Source organism: Carlito syrichta, unplaced genomic scaffold (assembly GCF_000164805.1).
Source record: "Carlito syrichta isolate Samal-C Ts95f unplaced genomic scaffold, Tarsius_syrichta-2.0.1 Scaffold287436, whole genome shotgun sequence".
Classification (NCBI taxonomy): domain Eukaryota; kingdom Metazoa; phylum Chordata; class Mammalia; order Primates; family Tarsiidae; genus Carlito; species Carlito syrichta.
The window spans coordinates 82,781-110,564 of NW_007231532.1; the positions used below are offsets into that span (position 1 = coordinate 82,781).

Here is a 27,784-nt window from a genome sequence, read left to right on the forward strand (position 1 = left end):
ATACTTCATACTTAGTACATATATACTTTATATAATATACACCCATGTAGCTCAGTTTTACTTACTGCAAATATTTTATATGACTCAGAAATTCAGTGATATTTTCACACCACATAATTAGGTCTAAAGTGTGGAGAAAATATACTTCTAGGATTAGTTACTAAACTTCAGCTAAAAGAAGAGTACTGCAAAATTGTGCGGTCTGATGAAAAGAAGGTGTTACTTTCATTTCTGTCTCTGTTATGAATATTACTTTCTTTGTTTTTCACTTTTAATATAGACATTTGAACAGTGAGGACGGTGATGATGTTGATAGTGAGGATGGCAGCACTAACTGATAACAATATAATAGTTAATATTAAATAGTGCTTTCTGTATGCCAGACAAGTATTGTTTATGTTAACAATATAATCTTCACAATAACTGGCTGAAGTATTTTTCCATTTTTATAGATCAGGAAACTAAAAGTGTGAGAGGTTAAGCAATTTGTCTAGGGTCATACAACTAGCAGAGTTGTGATATGAACCCAAATTGTCTAGCTCCAGAATCTAGTCAATCATAGATATAGACACTTAGCAAATATACTCACCAGTAAAAATATTGTTTTAGTGCTTGCTTCAGCAGCACGTACACTAAAATTGGAACTGTCTGGGGAAGATTAACATGGCTCCTGTGCAAAGTTGACCTGAAAATTTATGAAGGATTCCATATTTTAAGAAATATATGTTAGGTACAAATTTTGTTAAGTACTAATTTGACCCTTATGAGATCATCAATAAGTGATCATTTCAACTTACAAGATAGCAGCTTCATATAACTCAATCTAATTCTAGAAAGGAAAAGAACTGAGAGAGCTCTGTAGAATGCAACTCTGGTCATGCTACACACCTGCTTAATGCCTTAAAATTATGACTCATGCATAGAATAAACTCCAAGCTCCTTGGCGTGGCATAAAGACTTTGATGACTGGACTCAGGTTATCTAACCCTCATCTTTGGCCCCTATCCAGCTATAATTTTCAATCTGCTCATCCTTTGAAGCTCATGAAATGGAGTCAATCTTTGCAAAAGAACTGAAAGCTGGAAATAGTTATAGTTTCCTCCAGACACTATTCTACCTCACTTCTCAGACCTTTTCAGATCTTTCTTCTGTCTCCCTTTCCCACCACACCTGTTTTTATTCCTACATCATCAGACTAGTGGTTCTAACAGGCAGTGACTTTCTCATTCATTTTTTATCCACACTGTCTGTCTTCAGAGCCCATAGTAAGTGCTCAGGAAAAAAGATGTAGATAAGAGATCAACATTAATACCAGAACCTTACGTTGACAAGAATTCATTATTGAAATTCTAGGCAATTGTATGGTTTCCACGTCTGCCTTGGGTATCACAGACACATGGCAAGAAATTTTTATCATGTGTTTAGTTTATTTGAGAGCAAAATATTAACATTTGATTAAACTTTGCCAACAACAAATCAAATACACTATGCAGTTGATTTTCTAGATTAGTCAGTTTTAAGATGGGTAAATCATCAAATCAGTTGAGAGTAGTCAGTGAGGTCTTGTTGTAAATCCAAGCAGCTGCAGCTGTTCTGAATCTTCCCTTAAGGGATTTAAAAGGCACAGAGATAGAGACAATAGGCATCTTGAGGACACTGTGCCTTTGCAGAGATTGACTTCATCTCAGTGTACTTGGAATAGTGAGCAGATTGAAAATTATACCTGGATAGGAGCCAATGATGAGGTTTAGATAACACTAGCCAAAGCTCCAGCTACATTATTTTTCATAAAGGAAGAATACCCTATAGAAAGAGAATCACTGGAATATTTATGTGGGAGCATCTTCTTAAACATGTAAATATATGCACACAAATCCTCACCCCACCCTGCACACACACACACACACACACACACACACATTTTCCTGTCTAAATATTATATCATTTCTTTGGAAAGAGAAAAGACAAAGAGATCTGGAAATTCTTGACTGGAAATCAAAACATTTGGAAATCTTGTTCTCTAAGCACAGGTTAGCAGAACTTTTTTTCCGAAAATATTCCCAGAGGTACATAATAACGGATTTGTAAGATGTAAAGAATTTGTACAATGTATTCCTATTTGCTTTGTATGAGGGAATATTGCTAGTATGTTGACACTGGTCCCATTAACTTAAGGAGAAGAGTTTGTAACTGCTGCCTAGGCTAGGCTAGTTTGTTTCGTTTTCTGTTGAATGAGGTAAGTGTTCAGCCCTAACAGTGCATTTCCAGTCTATCACAACTTTATAACAGGAAAACACATAGTATGAGACCATTAGTGTGAAGTATGACAAACCCCCAAAGTCAGTGTATTGTGCTTTTTAGAAATAATCATAAAAATATATCCAGTAGCCTAGAATTGTCAAGATAAGGATTGTGACCAATTTCTGCTGAGAATTGCAAAATCTTATTTTTCCCCAGACCAATTTTAAGAGACTCTTTCCAGTAACAATGAAAATGTGACAAAGGGAAAACATTTAATGTCTATTAAGTTGTAATCTTCAGACATTTTTGCTCATGCAACCCCTTAAAAAATAAGAAAAATCCATGTATTCCTCCTTGAATTTTTAAGTGTCATCTAAAACTTTTTGGTAAGATTTTAAAAGATGGCAATTCCACAATACTGTATTTCCATTTTAAAATAAAACTATTATATCACTTTTAAATGTACCCACTGAAATCTAGATACTCCAGCAAATCTGATTTTTCTAATATCTATTTGTTAACAATCATCTTTTTTAATGCAGAAATTTTGCATAGTTTCTCATTTTCTTAGTTATCTTATATTTCACTCCCACTACATAATTCTATTCTAATGCAATGTATTTTTGTTCTAAAGCCTTTTATTGGTCATAGCATTGTACTTATTTGCTGTACAAAGTGTGGATACAAATTGAAATTACTTTTAAGTTTTTGTGACCAAAATTGCTACTAAACTGAATTATTATCACAATTGCTATTTGCATATAATTTGTCAAGCATTTTGATACTTTTTACACATAAAAATACATTGAAAATTCATTTCTTAATGAGATGGATAAATAATGAGTTTATGCATGGATTTTTATTATTCACAATTCAATTAAGAGAGCATATAGCATCAATTTCACTCTTTTCACTTTTATAAATTTTAATGCTGAAAGTCTTCTTCATATAGGACTTGAAAGAGTTGTGTTAAATTGATGTCTCTCAATTCTTGGAGTTCTTCCTGAGTTGCATGTGAAAAATAACATCAGTTATCTGTCATCAAAAAAGTATCATAGATGATCTATTAGCTGACAGTTCCCTTATGTCCTTTTTCAATTTTATTGAAATTGAAGAAATGGAAACCTTTTGACATGCAAAAGGAGTCATTACCCAATCATTACAATCATTCACTTTCTCAGTTTCTGGGAGGCACTCCAAAAAGGTTTTACTAGTCTTGTTAAAAAACTACCTGTTAGTTTTATTTTTGCAAGATGAACACGTTCTAGAAATATGCTGTACAACATAGTGACCATAGTTAAGAAAAGTTTCTTAAGGGCTCTGCTTATAATGCCTTGATTAAAGAAAGACTTTCAGATATCAAGCTTTTGAATAATGCTGGACATATCTCACTTTGGGGCAATGCACTCTAGTAAAATTTAGAGGAGTGAGAAGTGCTTATTTATTTTGAAAAATGAAAGACAGGGCAATTGTGAAAAGTTGCCATAGACACTTTCTCAGATACCAAACTTAGGTACAAATGAATGTTGAGGCTCTGGAAATTGGTTGTCTTAAAATGATCCATGCCACATCCACATGCTACCTGCAAAGTTTTTGCCTATGTATATTCCTCATTTGTGGAAGAGAAAACAATTTTTGGAATTTAGATTTTCCTAACATCATTGAACTCTTAAGAGGTGGAGTTAGCATGCAGACCCAGATCTCTCTGATTCCAGAATTCATGTGTTACTTGTAATCCATCCATAGCACTCATTGCTCAGTCATCATCCATTAAACAAATGATCTGAAATATTTTGCTTCTATTTCCAGGCTATGTTTAAAATAAACAATTGCTTCTAAGTTGTAGCTTAGTATCCCTGGTGTTTGGTTCCATAGAGTCTGGTTGGGATTAATGTTCACTAAATGTTAGATTATTAGCCAAGTTTAGATGATAGCCAATGTTAGCAACTTGAAAATGATAGCCCAATCTAGAGGAATTTAGGCTGTGCTTGTTCAAATTGCCCACCATTCCAAACTCAGTGAAAACATGACTTGCCTGATAGTGTGTTAAGTACTGGTGTTGCCAAAATGTGCACACACACACACACACACACACACACACACACACAATACACAGAGTCATCCCCACGTATCCTTGGGGGGTTGGTTTGAGGATATCAAAATTCAAAGATTGTGTGTGTGTGAGAGTCAGTTCCTATGCAACCATGTACTCCTAAATAGTCATTGATAGTAGTTAGTGGCATAAATCCTGGTCATGAACCTGATTCACGTTAAGTACTTACTGTGTTAATCTGGGAAAATTCTTTGAGCCCTATGGGCCTAAATTTTCTAGTCTATAAAATAGTAATAATGATTAATAATAGTAGGATCTTTATAAAAAATTAAATGAGATAATATGTGTAAAAATTTGCTAAAATGTGTGTTAAATGCTTGATTAGAGTAAATTATTGTGCTCCATCAGTGGTGGTTCCCAGCAGGGAATGATTTTGCCCCCTCAGGGGACATTTGGTAATATATGGAGGAAATGTGGTTAACATAGCTGAAGGGAGCTACTGTTACCTAGGGGGTAGCAGCCAGGGACTCTGCTAGACATCCTACAATACCCCACATAGCCCCTGATAAGTTCCAAGTGTCAATAATACTGAGATTGTTTAAAATAGATTTCAAACAAATATCACAATCATGTGATTCTTCCAGGGTTGAATGATCTCTTGGGTATGACCATTGCATCTTAGACTCCAGCCACCCCAAGCTGCTGGTGGCTGATCAGACACCTCAAGCCCTTTCATGGCTCCATGTTTGTGCATTTTTGTTCCTGTTTCCTTAAATATCCCATGCCTTGTGTTTCTGTTCAGTTCTTACGGGTCCTTCAGGATTCACAACAAACTCACTTCGCTTATTTCCTTTTCATCTCTTCTTCCATAAATTTATAGTCCTGACACAGTTAGATCTAGTGTTTTTTTTGTTTGTTTTTTGTTTTGGTTCTTAAATATCTTCACTCTATTCATATTTCCTATGTAGTATTATAATTTGGGGCAGGTTTTTTTCTCTAATCTGTGAATTCCTTTAGAGCAGGATTACACTTCTTTTTTGATAACCTCTGCTATACAGCTCATGGACTTGGAGTAGGCATTAATAAAGTTTTGGTGAATGAATGAATGAAAGAGTAAATAAAGCAAGTTATGTGTTTAGATACTGGAACACGGCATATGGAAACTCTGCTTGGTTCCCAACTTCCTGGGAATTTTCCATTTCTCTTTTGGAGAAACAAATGTGAATAAAGGCTACTGACCCTGAGAAGTACTGGCTTAGTATCAAAGTAAGCCATCTGGAAGGCAGAGTTCAACAATAGGAAATGGCTACTCACACATGTATTTCTTTCATGTTATCTGGTTACTGAGAATGTTTCCAAATTTATTCCTAAAAGCATGGTAGTGCGCATGTGTGTATTTAAAGCTATTTGCATGTATTGGTGGCTTGGGGTAGTATTTTAATTCATACAGTAGGGCAAGGCATAGCATTCTAAGGTATTGTGAATTTTTTTCTATTTAAACAAGCATTTAACAAATACATAAAACAAGCCATTATGACTATATGTGGCATACTGTTAGCCGTTAGGAATTTTCCATTAAAACTCAAGGTTTACAAATCTTATCGAAATATAGAAGCAGTTATGTAGAAACAAAGTGTGAACTATAGAACAATTTATAAGAAAAAATAAATCAAGTACACATTGTGTGAAATATTTGAGACAAAAACCATAAAAATAAATAAAGCACAGTTACTCTATTTTATCATTTAATGTTTGAAACAAAAAGGGAGTTTTTTTACTATTTGCATGCTATATTATTGTTTACTTGAAAAATCCAAAAACTCAACTGAAAACCACTAACATTAATAATATAGATTCACAAGTTGGCAAGATAAATAGTTTAAAATCAATAGATTTTAATGGAGAAACATACATTTTTTTAAACACGATGAAATTCTACCGATACTAACAAGAAAAAAATATATTTTCTAAGAATAATTTGAAAGAGAATTGTTTGACCCTCATGATAGGGTGTAAAATTTTATTTATACAAATATATGAATAAAAAAGCCAATTTATGCAGGAGGAATTGACCTTTTTAATCATTACGAAGTATGCAATGTATACTTTTCATTGTTTTTTATTATATGTATTTAGGTGTCTATAAAGTAATGATTAGGCATAAAAATATATCTCTGACCTTCAACCAAGCACACCTCTGTAGCAACCAGGACATGGTAATCTCCAAAATGCAGTTTCTCTACTTTGGATATTTCTTGATGCATCTTGAAATTTTGCTTCTCTGTCTTCTGCCTTTAAAAAAACATTTACTATACTATCTTTTAAAATAATTATGGATTCATGTGCAGCTTTAAGAAATAGTATGGAGAGATCCCCTGCATCCTTTCCAAGCTTCCCCCAATGGTAACATCTGGCAGCACCATAATAAAATATCTCAATCAGGACACTCACATTGGTAGGTACAGAATATTTCCTCCACCACAAGAATCCCTCTTGTTTATCTTTCAGAGCCACAACCACTCCCTCCAACCCATAACCACCACCACCACCACCACCCTTGACCTATTGCAACCACCAATGTGTTCTCTGTTTCTGTAATTTTGCCATTTCAAGAATGTTATATAAATGGAATCATGCAGAATGTGACGTTTTGAGATTGGCTTTTTTTCATTTGGCAAAATTCTCTGGAGATTCTTCCAGGTGGTTTTGTGTATCAATAAGTCGTTTACTTTTATTGCTGAGTAATATATTTCATAATATATACCACCGTTAATTGCTGAGTAGTATATTTCATAAAATATACCACAGTTTAACCATTTGCCTGTTGAGAGACAACTGGATTGTGTCCAGTTTTTGGCTTTTATGAATAAAGCTGCCGTAAATATTTGTGTACAAGCTTTGCTGTGAACATAATTCTTTATTTCACTGGGCTAAATGCCCAGAAGTATAATTGTGGGGTTGTACGGTAGTTGCATATTTTGTTTAAGAAACTGCCAGGATGTTTTCCAGAGTGGCTGAACTATTTTACATTCCCATAAGAAATGTATGAGTGACCCAGTTTCTCTGCATCCTAGCCAGCATTTGGTGGTGTCACTATTTTTTTATTTTAATCATTCTGGTAAGTGTGTCATGATATCCCATTTTGGCTTTACTTTCTGTGTTCCCAGTGACCAATCATGTTGAACATCTTTTTGTATGTCTATTTGTCATTTGTATAACTTCTTCAGTGAACTGTCTTCTCATGTCCAATTAGGGTGTTTGCTTTTTTATTCTTAAATTATGAGTGTTCTATATACAGTCTGTATTTTAGTCCTGTGTCAGATATGTGGTGTGCAAATATTTTCTTCCATTCTGTACCTTGTGTTTTTTAATACTCTCTTGAGGGGCCTTTACAGAGTAAAAGTTTTTAATTTTGTTTAAGTCCACTTAATTACATTTTTTTCTATGAAGTATGCTTTTCATGTCATGTCTAAGAACTCTTTGCCTAGTCCTGGGTTCTGAAGACTTTCTTCTATGTTTGTTTCTAAAAGTTTTATATTTTTATATTTAAACCCATGATACACTTTGAGTTTATTTTTGTATAAAATGTGAGCCTTAGGTCAATTTTTGTCCTGTAGATGTGCAATTGCTCCAATACCATTTCTTGAAAAGGCTGTTTTTCCTCCATTGAATTGTTTTTACAACTTTGGTCAAAACCAGTTGGGCACGTTAGTGTAGCTCTATTTCTGGGTTGTTTTTTGTTCCCTCTATCTATCAATACCATGCAGTCTTGATTACTATAGCTACATAGTAAGTCTTGAAATCAGATAAACTGATTACTTCCACTTTATTCTTCTTCATCAAAATTGTCTTAGCTATTCCAGTTTCTTTGTTTTCTCATATACATTTTAGAATAATGTTGTCTACATCTACAAAATATCTTTCTGGACTTTTCTTAGGAGTTGTATTGTATCTGTACATCAATTGAGGAGAACTGACATTTTTACTATGTTGGATCTTCTAATTCATAAACATGATGTGTTTATTTAGGTCTTCGCTTTCTTTCATAAGCATTGTATAGTTTTTATCATATAAGTTTTGTACACACCTTGTTAACTTTCCATCTAAATGTTTTATTTTTGAGCAATTGGAAATAATTGTAAATGCATTTTAAAATGTTATGTCCCACATGTTCACTGCTAGTATATAGAAACACAATTGATTTTTGTTTGTTTTCTTTGCATTCTGCAGCCTTGCTTAACTCACCTATTAGTTCCAGGAGAGTTTTTGTTGTTGTTGCTGTTGTTGTTTTTCGTAGATTACTTGAAATTTTCCATAAGGATAATCACATCAATTACAAATAGAACAATTTTATCTCTTCCTTTCTAATCTAGATACCTTTTATTTCATTTTCTTGCCTTGCTGTACTGGCTAGAAGTCGCATCATTATGTTAAATAAGAATTGCCTTGTTTCAAATCATAGGGAAGAACATTCGGTCCTTTAACAAATACAATATTTGTATGGTTTTGAAGTTGTTCATCAAGGAATTCAAGTTGAGTAAATTCTCCTCTATTTCTACTTTTCTAAGAGATTTTTAAAATCATAGATGTGTGACAAATTTTATTTGTAGAACTTTTTCTGCAGCAATTGACATGACTTTGTTATTTTCTTCTTTATCTTGTTAATATGATAGAATACACTGATTGATTTCCAAATATTGAACTATTGAACCAGTCTTGCATCTTTGAAGAAAATCTCATTTGGTCTGTAAGAATGGTGTGAGGTGTGTGTGTGTGTGTGTGTGTGTGTGTGTGTGTGTGTGTGTATACACATATATATGAGATTTATTTTTTGCTAATATTTTGTTAAGAATTGTTATGCCCATATTTCTGAGAGATATTTATCTGTCTTTTTCATTTGCTTACTTATTTGTAATCTCTGCAACTTGCTTAGGTATCAGGATAATACTAATATTATCATGATAATACAATGAATTGGGACATGTACCCTCCTCTTCTATTTCTTGGAATAAATTATATAGAATTGGAAAATGTATTGTATTTACTCATATTTTTACTTATCATGTTCTTTCTTCTTGATGCCCTGAATTTTATTTTAATATTTTCTTTCTGCTTAGAGAACTTTCTTAACTCTTTTTCCTGTTTTAAAATTTATTTTTATTTATTTATTAGAGATCGAGTCTCACTCTGTCACCCAGGCTAGAGTACAGTGGCATGATCATAGCTTACTGCAGCCTCAGACTCCTGGGCTCAGATGATTCTCCTGCCTCAGCCTCCTGAGTAGCTGGGGCTACAGGTGCACACCACCATGGCCAGCTAATATTTTTATGGGTTTTTTTCTTTTCGAGATGATGTTTCTTTCTGTTGCCCAGGCTGGTCTCAAACCCCTAGCCTCAAGCAATCCTCTTGCCTCAGCATCTCCAGTAACTCTTCTAGGAAAGAGCTTCTGGTGACAAATTTAGCTGATAATGTCTTGATATCCCATTCATTCCTGATAGGTATTGTTGCTGAGTAAAGGTTTCTGGGTTGTCTGTTCTTCTATTTCAACACTTGAAAAATATATTGTCACTGCTTTCTGGCCTCCATGGTTTCTGATGAGAAATTTGCTCTTTCTAATTGTTTTTCCCCTATAGTGGCATTTTTCTCTGGCTACTTTCCAAGATTTTTTTTCTTTGTAGTTTTCAGTAATTTAGTTATGATGTGTCTTGGCATGAATTTCTTGGGTTTTATCCTGTTTAGGGTTCACTCAGCATCTTGAATCTGTAGGCTTATATATATTGCCAAAATTGGAAAAATTTCAGTCTTATCTCTTCAAGTGCTTTTTCAGTTCAATCCTCTTTCTACCATCCTTCCCAAACTGTTATGAAATGAATTTTACATATTTTGTTGTAGTCCCACATGCCCCTGAGACCTATTCATATTTCTGGTTTATAGTCTCTGTTGTTCAGATTAAGTAACTACCTTGGTTCTAACTTTCAGTTCACAGATTTTTCATTCTGTCTCTCCATTCTGCTGTTGTGCCTATCCAATGAGTTTTTTTATTTTGGTAATTGTATTTTTGAGTTCTAAAGTGTTTGTTTGCTTTTTCCTTATATCTTCCTATTTTTTCATTTGTTTCAAGAATATCTGTAATTGTTTCCTGAAACATATTTTTTATGGATACTTTGAAATTTTGTCAGATAATTCTAACATCTCTGTCTTCTCTGTGTTGGCCTCTATTGATGGTAATTTTTCATTCAATTAGAGATCTTACTGGAACTTGGTAAGACCTATGACATTTTCATATTATGTTCTGTAACTATGGATCATGTTCAAACCCTCTATTTTAGCAGCTTTATGACACCAACCAGCAGAGGAAAGGGGATGGGGAACACTGCCTTGTTCCTTCCAGGTGAAGTTAGAAATCCAGGTTCCTCATTTCACCCCCATTACCACTGGTGGGGAAGGGAGAATCCTCATTACTACTGGGTGTGGACGGATGTTCTGGCTCTTCACTAAGCTTTCACTGATATTATCCTGGCTGGGAGGGGGAGGAGTACCTCATTATTGCTCCTTACGTGTCCTCCACTGACATCACAAGGACATCTTAACTGCTTGGTGTGATGGTTGGTGAAAGTCCTAACTCTCCACAAAGTTTTCTTGAAGACTACCCCAGCAGGGATGAAAATGGATGCCTTTTTACTTCTGGGTGATGGAAGTGAGACACAATCACCATCCCTGATATCTTCATTGGCAGAAAAGCTCCATCTGCCGACTTGGCCTTCTTTGATACTTCAGCAAAAGTGTTTGGATGCATGACTCTTCCAAGAATGGAAATCTAGGCTTCCCACTTGGCTTCTGCTGGCTAGGGTTGGGTCACAGCTTTTTTCTGTGGTATTTAGCTAGAGTAGAGGAGCAGGGCATTGTTGTCTAAAAGTGCTCTCTTTCTATGTTGCTCTTTTCCTCATTATTTTTGATTAGAGATAGCAGATTTTCTTGGTGGTTTTGTTTTATTTTTGTCACTACACATTGATATTTTGAGGCTGCTGTCTTCTTCAACTTCAAGTCTGAGATATAGGAGAAAAAAGAAAGCCCAAGAGCTCACACTAGGGACCTAGTTATTCTGCCTTCTCATCTCCACAGTTCAGGGTCACTTTATATTTATTATATGTTATATGTAAAATATATATATAATACATATATATAATATGTATATATGATATGATGTATATATATAATGTCTAGAATTTTTAGTTGTATTTAGCAGTAGAATCAAGGAGAACTACACATATCTTCGCAGAAGCAAATGCTTTTTATGTGCATTATTTCCCTTCTGTTAACACATATTTTCATGCTGCTTATATCAATACAACAATTATATTGCTCTTTATTTCTAATCTAATTAGGGAAACCCTTTGCAGAAGTATATTGATGTCAGTTTTCCCCATACCTTATGCCCAATGATGACTTTACTTCTACTGAAATAAAAGTAAAATGAAAAAAAATGGTTAATGGCCAATAAAGAATAAAAAATTTAGAAACAGTTATAAAGAAAGCATAAAAACAGTTAAGCAAAACAAACTAATAATTATGTTAAAGTTCTTCCTAGATCACCTTATGAATAGGAATATGTGGGAGTGATTGTATCATACTATTAGTTTGAGAATGAAATGGTATTGCACTCCAAAGTCATTCTTCAAAAGGCGTCCAAAGTGATCTTGTCACATACACCGACGTGAAACAATGTCGTCGTCTCCGCTTGCTTCTAAGATAAACTCCTAGCTTTTGCGTACGACTTGCCCAGCCTTGGTGGTTCTGGCACTCACTCATTTTTCTAGCCCCACACCTTTGCATTCTGGTTGGAAGAAATTATCATTTTTAAAAGCATACCAGGCCTTCTATCGCCTCTAGGCCAACACTTGTTGTTCCCTCTCTCTGGAAGGCCATCTCACTGCTCCTACCCCTCCCCTTACTACTGTTCATGGTCTGGAAATCACTTTGATTAACAAAGCTTGCTTAACCACCCCCTCTGTCTCAAGTCTGGATTCGTTCCTTCTTCTGTGCTGTCATAGAATATGGTACTTCCCCTGTTTAATTGTCTGTTTAAGACTACAGCTGTCATAAGGGCACAGACGAAGTTTTGTCTAATTATTTGTTGTCTCTCATTATTCCATTACCTGCTATATCCTTTTTATCCCTGCTGAGGGTCATGGAATTTTAGTTTTACAACTTGGCCACCAGTTCTTCAATTGTTTACATAAATTAGAAAGGGTCAGACCGTATCAGAGACAGTCATAATTTGCAGAATTCTCACTTCTGTGCTCAATTCTTTGTACCACACCCTGTTTAAATGGATGAAATGGGAGAAAAGTGGTAACATGGTGCAACTTAATGTGTTGAAAACAATATAATTGCCAAATAAAATGCTTTCCATTTTATTTACACACATATTATTCAGAAGATAATCCAAACATTTTAATATGAGAATATGAGAGGAAAAAATGTTACTGGATGACTTAAGTACTACAAAGTGCAGTAGACTAAACCTCACAGATCATCAGATCAAATACCAGGCAAATCAGATAATTCCAAATCGGGTCTTATGGAAACACAAAAGGAAATCATTTAAATCTGTCCACTGACTCCTTCAACTATTTATCAAATATTTTTGGGTCCTTTGGAAGATGTACTTGCCTTAAAGTGCTTATTATGTGGCTGATCCCAGTGGCTCATACCTGTAATCCCAGCACTTTGAGAGGCTGAGGTGGGAGGATCGCCTGATGTCAGAAGTTCGAGACCATTCTAGGCAAAATAGCAAGACTCTGTCTCTACAAAACACACACACACACACACACACACACACACACACACACACACACACAAGCAAAAACAAAAGTAGCTTATTGTGGAATGGAGCTGCATTTACTATAAACAAGTCACAATGTGCATCATGAACTAAGAATTATGATAATTCAGTCCTAACCAGCTGAGATTGAATTGAAATAAAAATATGACACACGTGATATACACATGCTATATGTATTCAAAAATGCTTACCTTTGGTTATGGAGGTGATGAGATTTGAACTGAGTTTGAATGATAAGATTTGGACAGTTAGAAATGGGGGAGACTGTTAAATAGAGTGGAAAATACAGACTTATAATGGGGACTGGCAGTAGTTGGAAAGGATGGGAAGGTAGGCTAAAATCTACGAGCATGGTGGGTTTCAAAGAAGAACAAGCAAGAGTAAGGAGCAGGTCCTAGATTGTACTGGGACTTGAATTCCAGGCTGAAGACATGGCCTTTGGTTAATCAGCACTGTGAGCCTTTGAAAATTTCTGGGCAGAAAGTGGTATGATAAAAGCAGTGTTGTAGGAATATTAATTTGGTAGCTGTGACCAGAAATCACTGAATGTGAAGCAAAATAGAAAAAGGGATGTATGTGTGGAGTTTAGAGAATCAATCAAGGCATAAAATAAGAAGGGTTTAAATGAGTATAGCCATAATGGAAAGGAAAAACAACTGATATAATCCACATTTCCAAAACAACGCAGCCCTTAATAGACATATTGAATGTGAGGTAGAGAAGATGAGGAAAGAAAAAGATCAAGACAACTATGGCCTGTATATAAATTATAACTTACTACTCCTTATGGTACCAATAGGAAACAAATTTGACAGCAAACACCAGACTTCACTTATTTTTCCATTCAGGCTGCTAATATCAGGTATTATAGGTCCAACGTATGTCAACTTGCTCCTTCCTTGGGATAGGCTAATATCCAGCAGGTATGTGTCAGTAAAGTTATAAAAGTTGTTAAAATACTGAAATACTTATTTGTGGTGGGTAAATTGCTGCTGCCCAAGTTTCCTTGCATGCCTCTCTACTAATCCCCCTTTGCAGGCTCACCAGCCTATCCCAGCATCCAGCACCTACACAGGCGAGAACTGGCAGACAAGTTGGCATGTAGAATCCTGCTTTGCTGCTACAGCTGATGTCTGTTCTCATTCATCAGCCATCGGGTCATTTTGGATTGTAATCTTTTTAATATTATCTCTGCCATGGATGGAGGTTTCTCCCAGAAGGGTCTCAAGTTCTTCAAACAAATAGACTTCTGCTGGACCTATACATGTCGGAATCCTAGGGAAAGATCCACTCTAGGTTCAAGTTGAAACCCTGTTGCACCAAAATTCACAAGGATTCACATTTAAATAATGATTCATTGGTAATTTTAAAACCGTTAATATTCAGTGGAAATGAGAATATAATAAGTCATGTATTTTCAATCCTGATCATGGGAATCATTTGACAATAGACTTATGAGTCTAAAAAGTTAACATTCTTTTGCCTAAGATATATATATATATATATATTTTAGTTGGATTTTTCACTCCATCGCCCAGACTGGAGTGCAGTGGCATGCTCACAGTCAACCCAGTGTTGACTCACTGGACTCAAGTGATCCTTCAGCCTCAGCCTTCCAAGTAGCTGGAACTATAGGTGCGTACTACCATGCCCAGCTAATTTTTTGATTTATTGTAGAGATGAGGTCTTCCCAAGTTGCCCAGGCAGGTCTAGAACACATGGGCTCAGGCAATCCTCTCACCTTGGCCTCCCAAAGTGCTGGGATTACAGGCTTGAGCTACCGCCCTGGCCAAGATAATCTTTAATGGATAAAAGATTTAAGAGAATAAGATGTTTTTTTTTTTTTAAGATGTAAAAATTGTAAAAAACTAGGATGAACCTAAATGTCAAACATTAAAAGAATAGTTAAACCAAACTGGTTTGGTAATTTATAATCTCTTCTTTATGTGATTCTGAGTTATTAGCTATTTTAGAAAAAAAAACAAGTTTTAAATAATTCTAAAAAATCTCCAGGGTGCCTCTTCTAAAAGTACTTGCCAACAAAATTTTAATTATAAAACTCAGGATGATATCACTTTTCTCAGCCAGATGGCAAACACCTTAAGACAATTAAGAAAATAGTTTTCAACAAAAAGGCCTCACCTAAATATTCTGTACTCAGTCAAGTTGTATTTATGTGTGAATGTAATATACATGTGAGTGTAGTGTGCATATCCTTAATTCTTAATATGTGACAATTACTTTGCTGATGCATTCTCTTTGGTACAGAGTCCTTTGAGGGTTTTATTTTTTGGTTTTTTTGATAGACTTCTCTTGATCCATCACTAATATACAGGCAAGTCTGAGCAGGTGCTTACATTTGCAGCATGGCATCCTGCAGTTAGGGTGCCATTTGCTGCTATGGCACCACACAGGGTACAAACTCATAATTTTGTCCAAATAGTCTGTACTCCAGCCAAATGAGCTAACCAGTCACGGGGAGAATGGCAGGGTGTTAATGCATCCCCACAGGTATGAATGTGCAGAATTCAGGGCAGTTGAAAAGCTCCTCATCTAATTCATTGATCAAAATAGAAAGGATCTTGGCTGCCTAATAAAATGAAAGTCCTCGTGTACGTACATAGGCTCTCGTCTTGACTTGGTGAAAACATTGGTTCAGCATGGAGAAGACTGGTTATCTTCTAGAACAATCGATCCCTGTGTTTCAAATCTTAGCACAACTATTTGTAGGAACAGATTCTTTATTCAGATCAAATCCATAAAGTTGAGAAAAAGCATGGAGTCCCAGATACTTGCTCTGCCTGATTCCCTACGTAGATACAGCAGAAACTAAGACTTTGGAGTTGTACAACTCCAGAGGCTGCTATAATAATCTGCATGAATGGGTATCCTTGGAGTGATGTAATGCACAGCCTGAATGCAGCTCATGTGACTGCCCTAAAACTATGCCCTTTGAAAGCATTCGTTAACCATTATAGATGGACCGTGCAAGGAACAAAGACTCTTAATATTTATCAAGGTTCTAAAAAAAATCTTAAATGATGTATTAGGAGGAATTCTATAAAATATATCATGTATAATATATGATTTTTTAAATATATGATATTAATGCCAACTAAAATAGTAGTCTAAGGGTAAACTAGATGAGATATTGGAGACTTGTATGTATTTTACAAATTCCAAACTGGTTGGTGGTTTAATTTACTTCAGTCAAAGATTGCATTGTCAACTGAAGAAGAATCTAAAGTTAGCACAACATGATAACTTCAAGAATCACACTTCCAGTAATAGTAGCTGATAACCGCCAAGATAGTTCTGAAAAGAGAAAGTGCTTATTTTAACAACAACAGAAAAAGCAATTAAGAAATAATAGTTGGTACATTTCCAGGAAGGAAACATCTCACACTAAGAAGAAAAAAAAATACCCTAGCCCTTTACCAAGACTTGTGAAAGTTGCTCAAACCACAGATTTAGTTCATCTTTTCAACTTTTGATTGGTTTTGGATGAGGAATTTTCTCCCTTGGGAATAAAGGAAGTTGATTACACCTCTCCCACTAGAATTGTGCAATGCCTTTAAATAGTTCTCCTAAAGTCTGTTTTCCATTATCACTATGAATTTCACAATACATTTCCAAATGTACTTTTGAATATTTTTATCCAAAACACTGTTCATCAGTGTTGTAAACTCTTGATTACAAAAGGTATTGGAGAATAATATTGTAAGATTAGTTTTTTTTCATGTAATATTATTTTTAAAAATAATTTGTAATATCTGTAGCCAGAATCTGGCCGTTTGTATGGAAGGTTTCTTAAAGTTGCTTTTTCATATTATTCTACTTATAGAATCATTTCATGTTAGCCTTGGAAAGATCATGGACATTAGTTTTAACTTCTGTATATTGTATTAAAAGAAAGAAAATAAAGTAACTTGCCAGTGACCCCATAGCTTGTTTGTGGAAGAGCCAAGATTGTAACTTAGTTGTCTTAACTCCAAGTCTAATATCCTTACGTTTCACCATGTTGTTAGTCCCTCCACACCAAACCTACCCTCCACCAGAGCTTGCTTTCTCTTGACCTCCTCTATTGAGTGACAGCTGGCTCAGGCTATGGGCTAACTAGTGGTTAGGTCTGATAACTGGAAGACTTCCTGAACTTAAAAGAGCATGCTTCCCACTGAGGAAATGAGACAAATGGTGTTACAAACAGTGTGATATGGGCCAGTGCAGAGGTAAGGGTCGTGTGCTCTGAAGGTCCAGAAGGAAAGGCAACAAAAATCTGTCTGAAGACATTTGAGAAGCTTTGAAGAACCCATTAGAGTCTTGAAGGATGCTAGAGGTTCACTCAGAGGCAGGAAAGCATACACAAAAGCAGAAGCAAAGTTGAAGACAGAAAGGGGAAAGAAAGGGAGGTACTATTTACCAAGCACCAGAGCATTTATCTGGCACAAAAAAACCTATAAAAGAAGTGTAATTATCTCTTTTGTGGTTGAAAAAAATGAAGGGTTGGGGACATTATTCTAACATTTTCTGAATGCCAACTGCATGCCAGGCATTGTTGCTTTACTCACATTATTTCAATTAATCCTAACAAAAATATGCATAAGGGAAGTACTGCTACTATTACACCTGAAGAAACCAAGTCACAGAGAAATTAAGTAAACTGTTTAGCTTGCTCAAACTCCCCTAAACTGCAGTGGAGTTAACGACAGAAATGGTACAAAACTAGGCACTAGTTAATCCTGAGCAGGTCCTAACCAGCATACGACATTCACTGCTTTTTTTGGTAGATTCAGAAGTAGGAAAGTTACAGACAGATCAAAGATTCCTTTATATTCTAGACTAATGAGAGGAGGCCTTATTCTGATGGCACAGTTTTTAGGTAGAAAGTGATATGACTGAATTGATATTTTTGAAAAATGTTCAGGCAACAACATCTCAAATGGATTGACAATAGAGGTAAGACTGAGGGACCAGTAAGAAGAACTTTGTAAAAACTCAGAAGAGAGAGTTGATGAGAGCTCATCTAAGGTAGGAGTGATGTTGATGAAGATGAGAAAGGTGAGGAAGAAGATTTCTAGGGAATAAGATCCAAAGAACATGGTTGTTACTTAGATATTGAGGTAGTAGAGGAAGAAAGAGAAATCAAAGTGATCTCCAAGGTCAGAGATCCAATCACCATGAAATAAAATATATGATTTGAAGCCAGGCATGATGGCGGCACACACTCGTAGTCCCAACTACTCAGGAGCCTGAGGCAGGAGGATCACGAGTTCAAGCTCAGTTTGGGCAATATAGCAAGACTTCAGCTCAAAAAAAAAAATTGATTTGAGATAGTATTCTTTTTATGTATAATTTTATTTACTTTTAATTGTTTTGTCCATGTAATACCTATTTCTTGTAATAAAACTAGAAAATGTAAATCAGCAAAATAAACAAATTTGAAAGCCTGATAATTCTCCCATGAATATATACCATGTATCCATAACCTTAAAGGTAATTTCTTTTAAGTCTCATATATGTATCTGTAAGCCAAATAGTATCATATAATACATATTATTTTTGAAACATGACTTTTTACACTTAGCTATATATTTGAATGACTTTTCATGCTAAGATTTTTTTATAGCTAGTATTCCATTGGATGGATGTGTCATAAGAATTTAACAAATCCCCTGTCTCTGAGTGTTTGGTAACCTCCAATACTGTGCAATAATAAATAACACTTATGCATACATTTTCCTTACTTGCTTACTTTTACTTGGGATAAATTTTTGGAAATGAAATGCTATATCAAAAAGAAAGCCCTGCTTGAGACTTTTAGTGTCTGTTCTCAGGTTGCCCTGCAGAAAACTTCATAAGCTCCTCAGCCAAGGAGAGAATCTATTTGTCCATGCCTATTGGCACAAGGTATTAACAACCTTACAAAATGTTACCAAAATAAAAGATAGCCAATATTTGCATTTTTTAAATATGAATGAGGTCAAACATTTCATCCTATAATTATTGGTCATCTACATTTCTTCTTTAGTAAATTTCTAGTTCTTGTTTTTTGCCAATTGTCCTATTGGAGTATTCATATCCTTCTCATGTATTAGAAAAAGCTCTTTACATATTTTCTGTTTCCCCGTGAGACTGTAATTTGTTTGCTTCAACAAGATAATTTCAGTGTGTGTGTGTGTGTGTGTGTGTGTGTGTGTGTGTGTGTGTGTGTGTGTGTGTCTTACTTTGTCACCCAGGCTAGAATGCAGTGGCATGCTACTCACAGTCACCGCAGCCTCCACCTGCTGGGCTCAGGGGATGCTTTCACTTCAGCCTTCCAAGTAGCTGGAACTATAGCCGTGCTAATTTTTTGGTTTATTGTAGAGACACGACCTTGCCATGTTGTCCAGGTTGGTCTCAAACCTCTGCCTGCCAAAGTGCTGGAATTATAGGTGTGTGTGAGCCACTGCGTCCGGCAATTTCAAATATTTAACATAGCTTTGTATATTCTTTTTTTTTTTTCCGAGGTAGAGTCTCACTCTGTTGCCCAGGCTGGAGTGCAGTGGCACACTCATTGCCACCCCAGCGTCAACCTGCTGGGCTCCAGCTGTATATCCATTTTTTAACCTGTGTGTCTGGTTTATTTAAGTTTCTATCTTATCAACAGGGTTTACTTAATCCTCTAAAATTATTTCTGATAACTGGTATGGTTTGTTTTACTTCTGTCGCCGTAGTTTATGCAGTTTTATTCTTTATTCTTTCTTGCTGTTTCATTTTCCTATGGTTGTGTGGTGTGTGTGTGTGTGTGTGTGTGTGTGTGTGTGTGTGTAGGGTTTTCTTGTTGCTGTTTTTCTTCTCTACTGATCTGAAGGTCATATATTCTTTTCTCTATTTATAGTTTTGTGCATTTTATGTACAAATTTGAACCCCGGTTTTTATTTCAGTTTTATCATATTAGTGAAATCCACCTTCTTTCTACCATCTCTGTTTCTCTCATATTTTACACCTTTCTTTATATTATGCAAATATTATTTTCTTCTTTCCATTATACATTTTCTTTATAAGAATAAGCTTTGATATTTGTTTTCATTTTATAATTATTTTAGTTAGATATTTAGCAATTTACTGTATGTTCCACAAGTTTCATTTTGAGCAATTTATTGAACACCATTTTTCCCCATTGTTGAGTTCTTTATTTTGCTTTCTTTCTCAGTCAGTGAAATATCTCTTTATTTTAAAGCCATGCACATCCTCGAATGGCTTTCATCTCCTTCCTAGTTTCCTATAGCTTGCCCACATAATAATATGTGGATTTATAATTTTTTCACAGAGTTATATATCTTATTCCATTATTTTCCTGACATTTGTTTTTGCGCAGGAGAAATAGTTTGATTCTTCTATTTATAAGTATCTTTATTTATTTCCTGTAAGCTTATAATATTTTTCTTTCATCCCGGAGTGGCATTTGTTAATTTTGCCTGAAACTTCATGAGTATTTTTGTGCTAAAGCTTATAGTAAGGAATATATTCTTTCATTATTATTACAATTATTACTTCTCCTAGGACTACTCAGTTCTCTTGTTCTGGAAATATACAGCTTATTTTTCCTACCTCCAATGACAATTGTAATTTTGCAGTTGCAATTTATATTTTCTGTTCTATTTCTGTATTTATCTCAATCATTTTCTCCTATAGCTGCTGATTGCTGTTTAAAGGAGACCATGTTGTCGTGTATCTTCTTGAGGATGTTGATCAAATACTTACTGAAATTTCCATAGCAGAAAATATTCAATAATGCTAATAATTCAGTATCACTAATACAATACTTCCAAGCAATGTTTACTTTCTTTACGCTGGATTATTTTTCATATGTCATTATTAATATCTTGTAAATATTTCTCTCATTCATAGATAATCACAAATCTATCTAGAATTTTTTACTATATATCATTGGAAAATAATATCTTTTGTTTTAAAATAAAATTAAAAATTTTAGAAACATAGCTATTTTTCTAATAATTATACTATGTATCTTATCTCTCAATATGATATTTTTGTATTTTCAGTATGTGATAGTGGTTTAGCTTTAACTTTAGCAACCAAGTGACCTGATTTTTAGACACAGCACATGTGGTGGTAAAGAACATGGCCTCTGGATCCAAATTGTCTGGGTTCAAATCCCAGTTCTGCCACTTATTTATGGTATGACTTTGACAAGTTATTTAAACCCTTAGTGCTTTAGTTTTGTCATCGATAAAATAAGATTAATAATATTAATTACTTCATAAGATTTTATGATATTAAAAAGATAATATTTATAAAATACATAGAGTAGTCCCCAGGACATAGTGAATGCTATGTAAATATTTGCTTTAAAATTATAGCTCTGCCATTCATTGAATAAATTTAGTCAAGTTATCAACTATTTCTAAACTTCCATTTTTATCTTTAAAGTGAATATAATAATGCTTACTAATAAAATTAATGTAACTACTGATAACAATATTAACTTAATGCTACTTATTAACACTATGAGGATTAAAATGTCATTATATAAGTGCACATTACTTGGCTGCGACTGTTTTTTAATAATCAGATGATTCTTGAGACTATATTACATTTGATTGGCTGAACACTGCACGCTCCTTTAGTCCACAATTTCTCTATTTAAGTTTCTTAAATTTAAGTTATTTTACAGATGCGTAAGTCCAGAGGAATTAATTTACAAATTCAAAGCCACATTGTCAGTGCAGAGGGAGGATTTGAAGCAAGGTCAATTAGATTCTACTTTTAATCTTTTTTTTCCATGAGCCTGGGAAAAGCAGGGTCTTTAATTCTTTTTCTTCAAAGGGCCCATTTCCCATCAGTTGGACTCTTTCCCTCAAGCCTTTCACTTTCTCCTCATCCTTTGTCAAGTGCTTTGAACAGAAACAATGGGCTAAGTGCTTCTTACATATCTGCAGTTACTCTTCTCTGCTGGGAGGAAGGCTGGAAACTCAGTAGGAGAGGTGAGATGCTCAGGATGGGGGAATGGAGAATGGAGGATACTGTATTTATCAAGATTTTTTTAAATCTATTGAGTGTCATCGATTCCTTCTAGTCCATCAACATAGGTTACTATTTTGTGTTTTCTCACAAATCAGCCCAGACATAACATGCTGTGTTGTGATCGGAACTAACTGTGGGACATAAAAGACTCCCTGACAGCCTGAAAATAACAAACTACATCACTCCTTACCACACACACACAAAAATGTTGGTCTCTTCTTCATTGAATTATATTATTTCTGTGGAAAGCTACTGTTTGCCTTTCTTTCCCTAATTCCAAACATTTTGTTAATTACCAACTGATATACCACATCCAATGGACTTCTTTGGCTTCTTGTCTGCCCACAGCTTGCCCTTCAGGGACATACAAACCTGAAGGTTCGCCAGGAGGAATCAGCACTTGCATTCCATGTCCTGATGAAAATCACACCTCTCCACCTGGAAGTACATCCCCTGAAGACTGTGTCTGCAGGGAGGGATATCGGGCCTCTGGCCAGACCTGTGAAGGTATATCTCCCACAGTTGACAAATAGGAAATATAAAAGTTGATCTCTTTGAGAGAAATAGTGCTGGTGTTTGCATCTAATTCGTTTAGAATAATCTTTAATGCTCCTTTCTCTAATCATAGTTTGGGGGTGGGATGATTTGCCTTTATTACATTCTTACTACTGAACACATCCATATCTTGCTCCAGATCAAGGGGATCTGAGACCCTAGGAGTAATGTACCTTGGAATCAGAAAGATTTAGTACTTGGAAAAAAGTCTAAAATGAATCAAAAAAGAGAAAAGCTGCAATTTTAACAATAAATTTGGATAGCAATAAACTAATCTTAGTCTTGATGATAGTCAAATTTATTTTTTAAATATATTTTCATAAGTAAAGGGTCTTATATTGTTCATTTTTTTGGAATATTTAAATAGCATATTCCATGTACAAGAATCTGTGGTTCTTGTAGTTTTTAGCAAATATACTTTGCTAGTCTTATTTGTTCTTTATTTTGTGCCACCTTCATTAAGAGGGAAAATAATGAGTTACAAAAATCAAGAACTAGAAAATCTCATCTGTGTAGATATCAAAATAAAATGTTTTTAAGGTTTGAAAAAAATTAATTTGTATTTAATATTTTAATTGGAGGTTAATACCTAATAAAAATCAGATGTAAGGTTTTTCTTTAAAGATGTACTTAAAAATCCAAATGCAGTAAGTGGGGAATTGAGATGTCAGTATAAAATGTCCCCTTAAACAAGAAAAACAAAAGATGAAAAAAAATTCTCTATGCTTCATAGACAAAGGCTAACTTTGCTTTTTTGATTCTATTTCTATAAATGTTAGTTGTTCACTGCCCTGCCCTGAAGCCTCCTGAAAATGGTTACTTTCTCCAAAACACTTGCAACAACCACTTCAATGCAGCCTGTGGGGTCCGATGTCACCCTGGATTTGACCTCGTGGGAAGCAGCATTCTCTTGTGTCTACCCAATGGTTTGTGGTCCAGTTCAGAGAGCTCCTGCAGAGGTATGCAAACTGTCAATTTACGTTGTTTATTGATTGTCTTGCTTGATTTCTTTGATTTAAACTCTGATGGGCCAGTCAGACCTTTTGTTTGTTTGTTTTTATTTCTCATACCACAGGCCATAGAAAGCGAAAAATTATAGAAAATTTGAAGTTAGAACTACCGAGTTCAATGGACCACATTATCATAAACTATCCCTTTTGTGTTTCTTTTATGAACAAGCAAAAAAAAGACTTGCCTGGGAAGTAAATGGACAGGTTACCTAAATCTCAAATTTCAAACCACCAAGACAGGGTGCAAAGGAGAGTTCTGGAATAATCTGAGTGGAGACTTTGATGCCAACTGTAATTGCTAGACTTAGGGAACTATACTTGGGAAACCTGGAGTAGGAGCAGTTAGCCAACTTGTTTATGTCCAGCCTCCACTTTGGGTAGACAACAATCTATAGAAGTATAGAATGTGCCAAAGTAAGATCTTAGGGAGCCTAATTAGGCCATTAGGAAAGGGAGCAGTACCATGGGGAGAACCAGAGGATCCCATATCAGATACAGAGAAGGAGCAAACAAAATAGTATCTCAATTTACCTTCACTTCCCATCTCCAGGACCTCTTTTTTTTTTTTTTTTTTTTTTACAACTCTTCCATAGCCAACTTCCTAAGGTATCACAGGTAGGATTGGAAGAGGAAGTTATCTAAGAAAAGGTAAGAGGGGAGCAAGTCAAGCGATTTGAGAACTTCTTCCAGAATCCTAAAGCTTCTCAATATAGTTAGTATTTACCCCCTACCTTGGGATACTAGACGAAATACAGGATACCTACTTAAATATGAATTTCAGCCAGGGGAAGAAGGGGGCACACTTTATCAATAGGGTACCTATCTCAAACCAGGTGAAGTGGGGACCAAAGTGAGACCCAAATTCTACCTACATAATGGTCATTTGTATACCTAACGCTGAATTGTACCCCACATCTTTAAAATAAAAAAAATGCATTTCAAATAAACAAATAATTTTTTTTGTATAAGCAAATCCTGTGCAAATTTTGAGACCTACTTATCCTAAAAAAAAATTTGTTGATTTTCTGAAATTTAAATTTAACTGGGTATTCTAATTTGTTTGCATATTTGTTTGTAACTAAATCTAGCAACCTTACCTCCTATCACATCCCCAAGACATTCTTTGGCAAAACCATTTGCTAAGGATTTGACAGCTCAAGACCCTACAAATTACCTGGATTACTGAATTAGAGTAAGAAGATCTATCTTCTGATCTTATCTTGGCTCCCATATTCCAAGGGAAGTCTACCTACTTGTCACTCTGAGATCAGTTGTGAAGCCCAGGAGACATTCATTGTTGCTATACAGAACCCACTTATAAATATAAATTTGCCTAGATTATGTCGCCAAAAGACAAGGAAATCTCAAAATTATCCGCAGATTAAACAAAGACCTGGAAGAAAATGGGGAAACCTGGAATCATTGAGATTCAAAGGCAATTACAATGTTAAAGTGAGACTAGGATTCCAAGAAATAGGAGAGATCAGAGACCAAAAAAGATTTTTTAGAAGAAAAAAAAAAGTTGCTTACACAATGATTGGATATAGTTGAAAGCCAAATTAATAAATTGAAAACTGACTCAAGAAATTCATTTGAAAGCAAAGGGAAAAAATGCCAAGGATCAAAACATTTTTTGAAAAAATAAAGTAAAATAAGAATAGTCACAGGATATAGAGTCTTCTCACATTAGGAATCCAGAGAGAGAATGGAGTGGAGGACATGCACTAATAGAAGATCAAATAATACCCCAGAGCTGAAAACTTGAAAATATACACAACCCAAATCTTGGCTATTCAGTTTAAAATCACTAGTTAGTGCCAGAAAAAAGTTATTAAAAACAGATTTATGTCTGGAAATAATCTTCATAAAATTTCTGAATGCCCTGGAAAAGTAGAAAACTGTGTCTCTTTCATAGTTAGACATAATATTGCCTACAAAGGAAAGATAATCAGTCTAGCCTTGGGCTCTTTGTTAGCCATTCCAAATTTTAGAAAATAAGAGTATGTTTCTAGGATTCTGGGGAAAATGCCTAAACCCTGAATTTCTAGACTCAGACAAGCTACCATTCATGAAGGTAACAGAAAGACATTTTCTGCCATGCAGTCTCTCATAGTAAAAAGCCACATACTACCACTGATTTTTTTTAAAATCTCTAAAATATATTTCTGTGAAGTCAACAGTTCTAAGTTCTGTGTAAAACCTCTACCTCTTCTTCCAAATACCTTGTGGCAAAGAATGGGAAACACTACCTAGTGGCCTTCCAAAGGGGAGTGAGAAAGTCAGGGAAGGTTACTCCTTCAGGATCAGGTATGGCTCTACCATCCATACCCAAGCCTTGAATCCAATACTAAGTCATGAGAAATGACCATGCCCTTTCCAGGAGACAGACCTTTGCAAGTTGTTCTCACACTGTCAGATCTCTCTGTCTTTGCTCTGGGTCCTCCTCAACTCCCTACTGTTGCTGACTTCGTCGGCTTGAGTGTGGTGACCTCTGCACATGCATCTGTAGACCTGTACGCCATCATAATAGTTCTTAGTCTGTGTGTGTCAGGGTCAGTCAGGGAAGCAGTCACCGAGCATATTATAGGGTGAGGGGTTTAGTTCAGAAAGCAGACCTTACACAATTTTAGAAGAAGCTTGGAAACTGAAGATCCAGGAGAGAATTTGAATGATCAGAGGAGTTCCTGCAACCACACTCACTCAGTCACTGAAATGGAACTGCAAAACAGAAACTCGTCGAAAAGTCCAAGAGAAGCTTCACCTGTGTTTGGTCACGCCCCTAGTCTCTGCAATCAAGATTCCAGCAATGAACATGGAACCATCATTTGTCAATGGGATCAGGAGTCAGGACATGAAATGAAGGCAGCAGAGGCCACCTGGAATCCCCCAGGCATCTCTGTATTTGTCCATCACTGACTCTGACTACAATGACCACTCCTTCACTTCTGCTTTCCAAGATTGAACATGAGTTCCTCTTTTGATCAATAGGCAATTCTGACAAATTTTGTGTTTCCCAGCTTAACTAACTTGTTATAATACAAACCACCACACTTATTTTTATGGTCAATTAATTTGTCTGTTACCTCTTCTAAACTGTGATTTTATTGTGAGCACAGAATGTATTATTTCTCTTCAATTGTTGATGCTTCAGATGACTGAATGAAAACTCGAATTTAACAAATGCACATGTTGATAAACATATACATTGATGTACACTGATAAATATAGTATATACATTGATGAACTGCTTGTGTCACTTCACATTAAAAAGCATGCATGTCTGAGTGTGGTGGGGCACTTCTGTAGTCCCAGCTACTTGGAAAGCTGAGGCAGAAGGATCCCTTGTACCCAGGAGTTCAAGGCTGCAGGAGCCAGTATTGCACTGCTGCACTACTGTACTCCAGTCTGGAGGGCAGAGAAATTCCTTAACTCTAAACAAGCAAACAAAAAATCCCAAACAACACAAAGTATGTCTGTTATCTTTTATGTAATTTGTCACAATTTCTCTCTATATAAAATAATCTTAATTGGAGTAGGAGAGATGCTATAAGACCATTGTTCTTCCTAAGATCCCTTCAACTTCACCACCAAAGCTACTACCTAACTTACCAGTATACAAAGTTGTCCTGAATGACGGCACTTACCCAGGCCTTTCCCATGCCTCATCATTAAGGATTAATGGTCCCTGATGTGATTCCATCCTGCGTGGCTGTTCTTTGGAGTAGTCGTTTGCCTCTGTCCCCCTTCTCTCCCACCTAAGTGTGCGCCACCACCCCATGGAAGATTCGATGGACATGGACATGAGCTCCCTGAGGCCCCAGAACTGTCTTTTCGGTTGTGAACTAAAGGTTGACAAAGATTATCACTTTAAGGTGGCTAATGATGAAAATGAGCACCAGTTATCTTTAAGAACGGTCAGTTTAGGGGCTGGTGCAAAGAATGAATTGCACATTGTTGAAGCAGAGGCAATGAATTATGAAGGCAGCCGAATGAAAAAGTAACACTGGCAACTTTGAAAATGTCTGTGCAGCCAACGGTTTCCCTTGGGGGCTT

General features: G+C 35.5%; 1 protein-coding gene across 1 annotated transcript in view; it reads left to right on the forward strand.

Annotated features, from left to right (window-relative positions):
• The window catches only part of LOC103254746 (sushi, von Willebrand factor type A, EGF and pentraxin domain-containing protein 1-like), a gene marked incomplete at its 3' end in the record, with an annotated part of 86,717 nt that overhangs the window by 41,767 nt on the left and 17,166 nt on the right, over positions 1-27,784 (forward strand). Inside the window, exons 4-5 of the mRNA XM_008052747.2 lie at positions 22,515-22,673; positions 23,501-23,680. Coding sequence (XP_008050938.1) covers positions 22,515-22,673; positions 23,501-23,680 — 339 coding nt within the window. The remainder of the gene's footprint in view (positions 1-22,514; positions 22,674-23,500; positions 23,681-27,784) is intronic.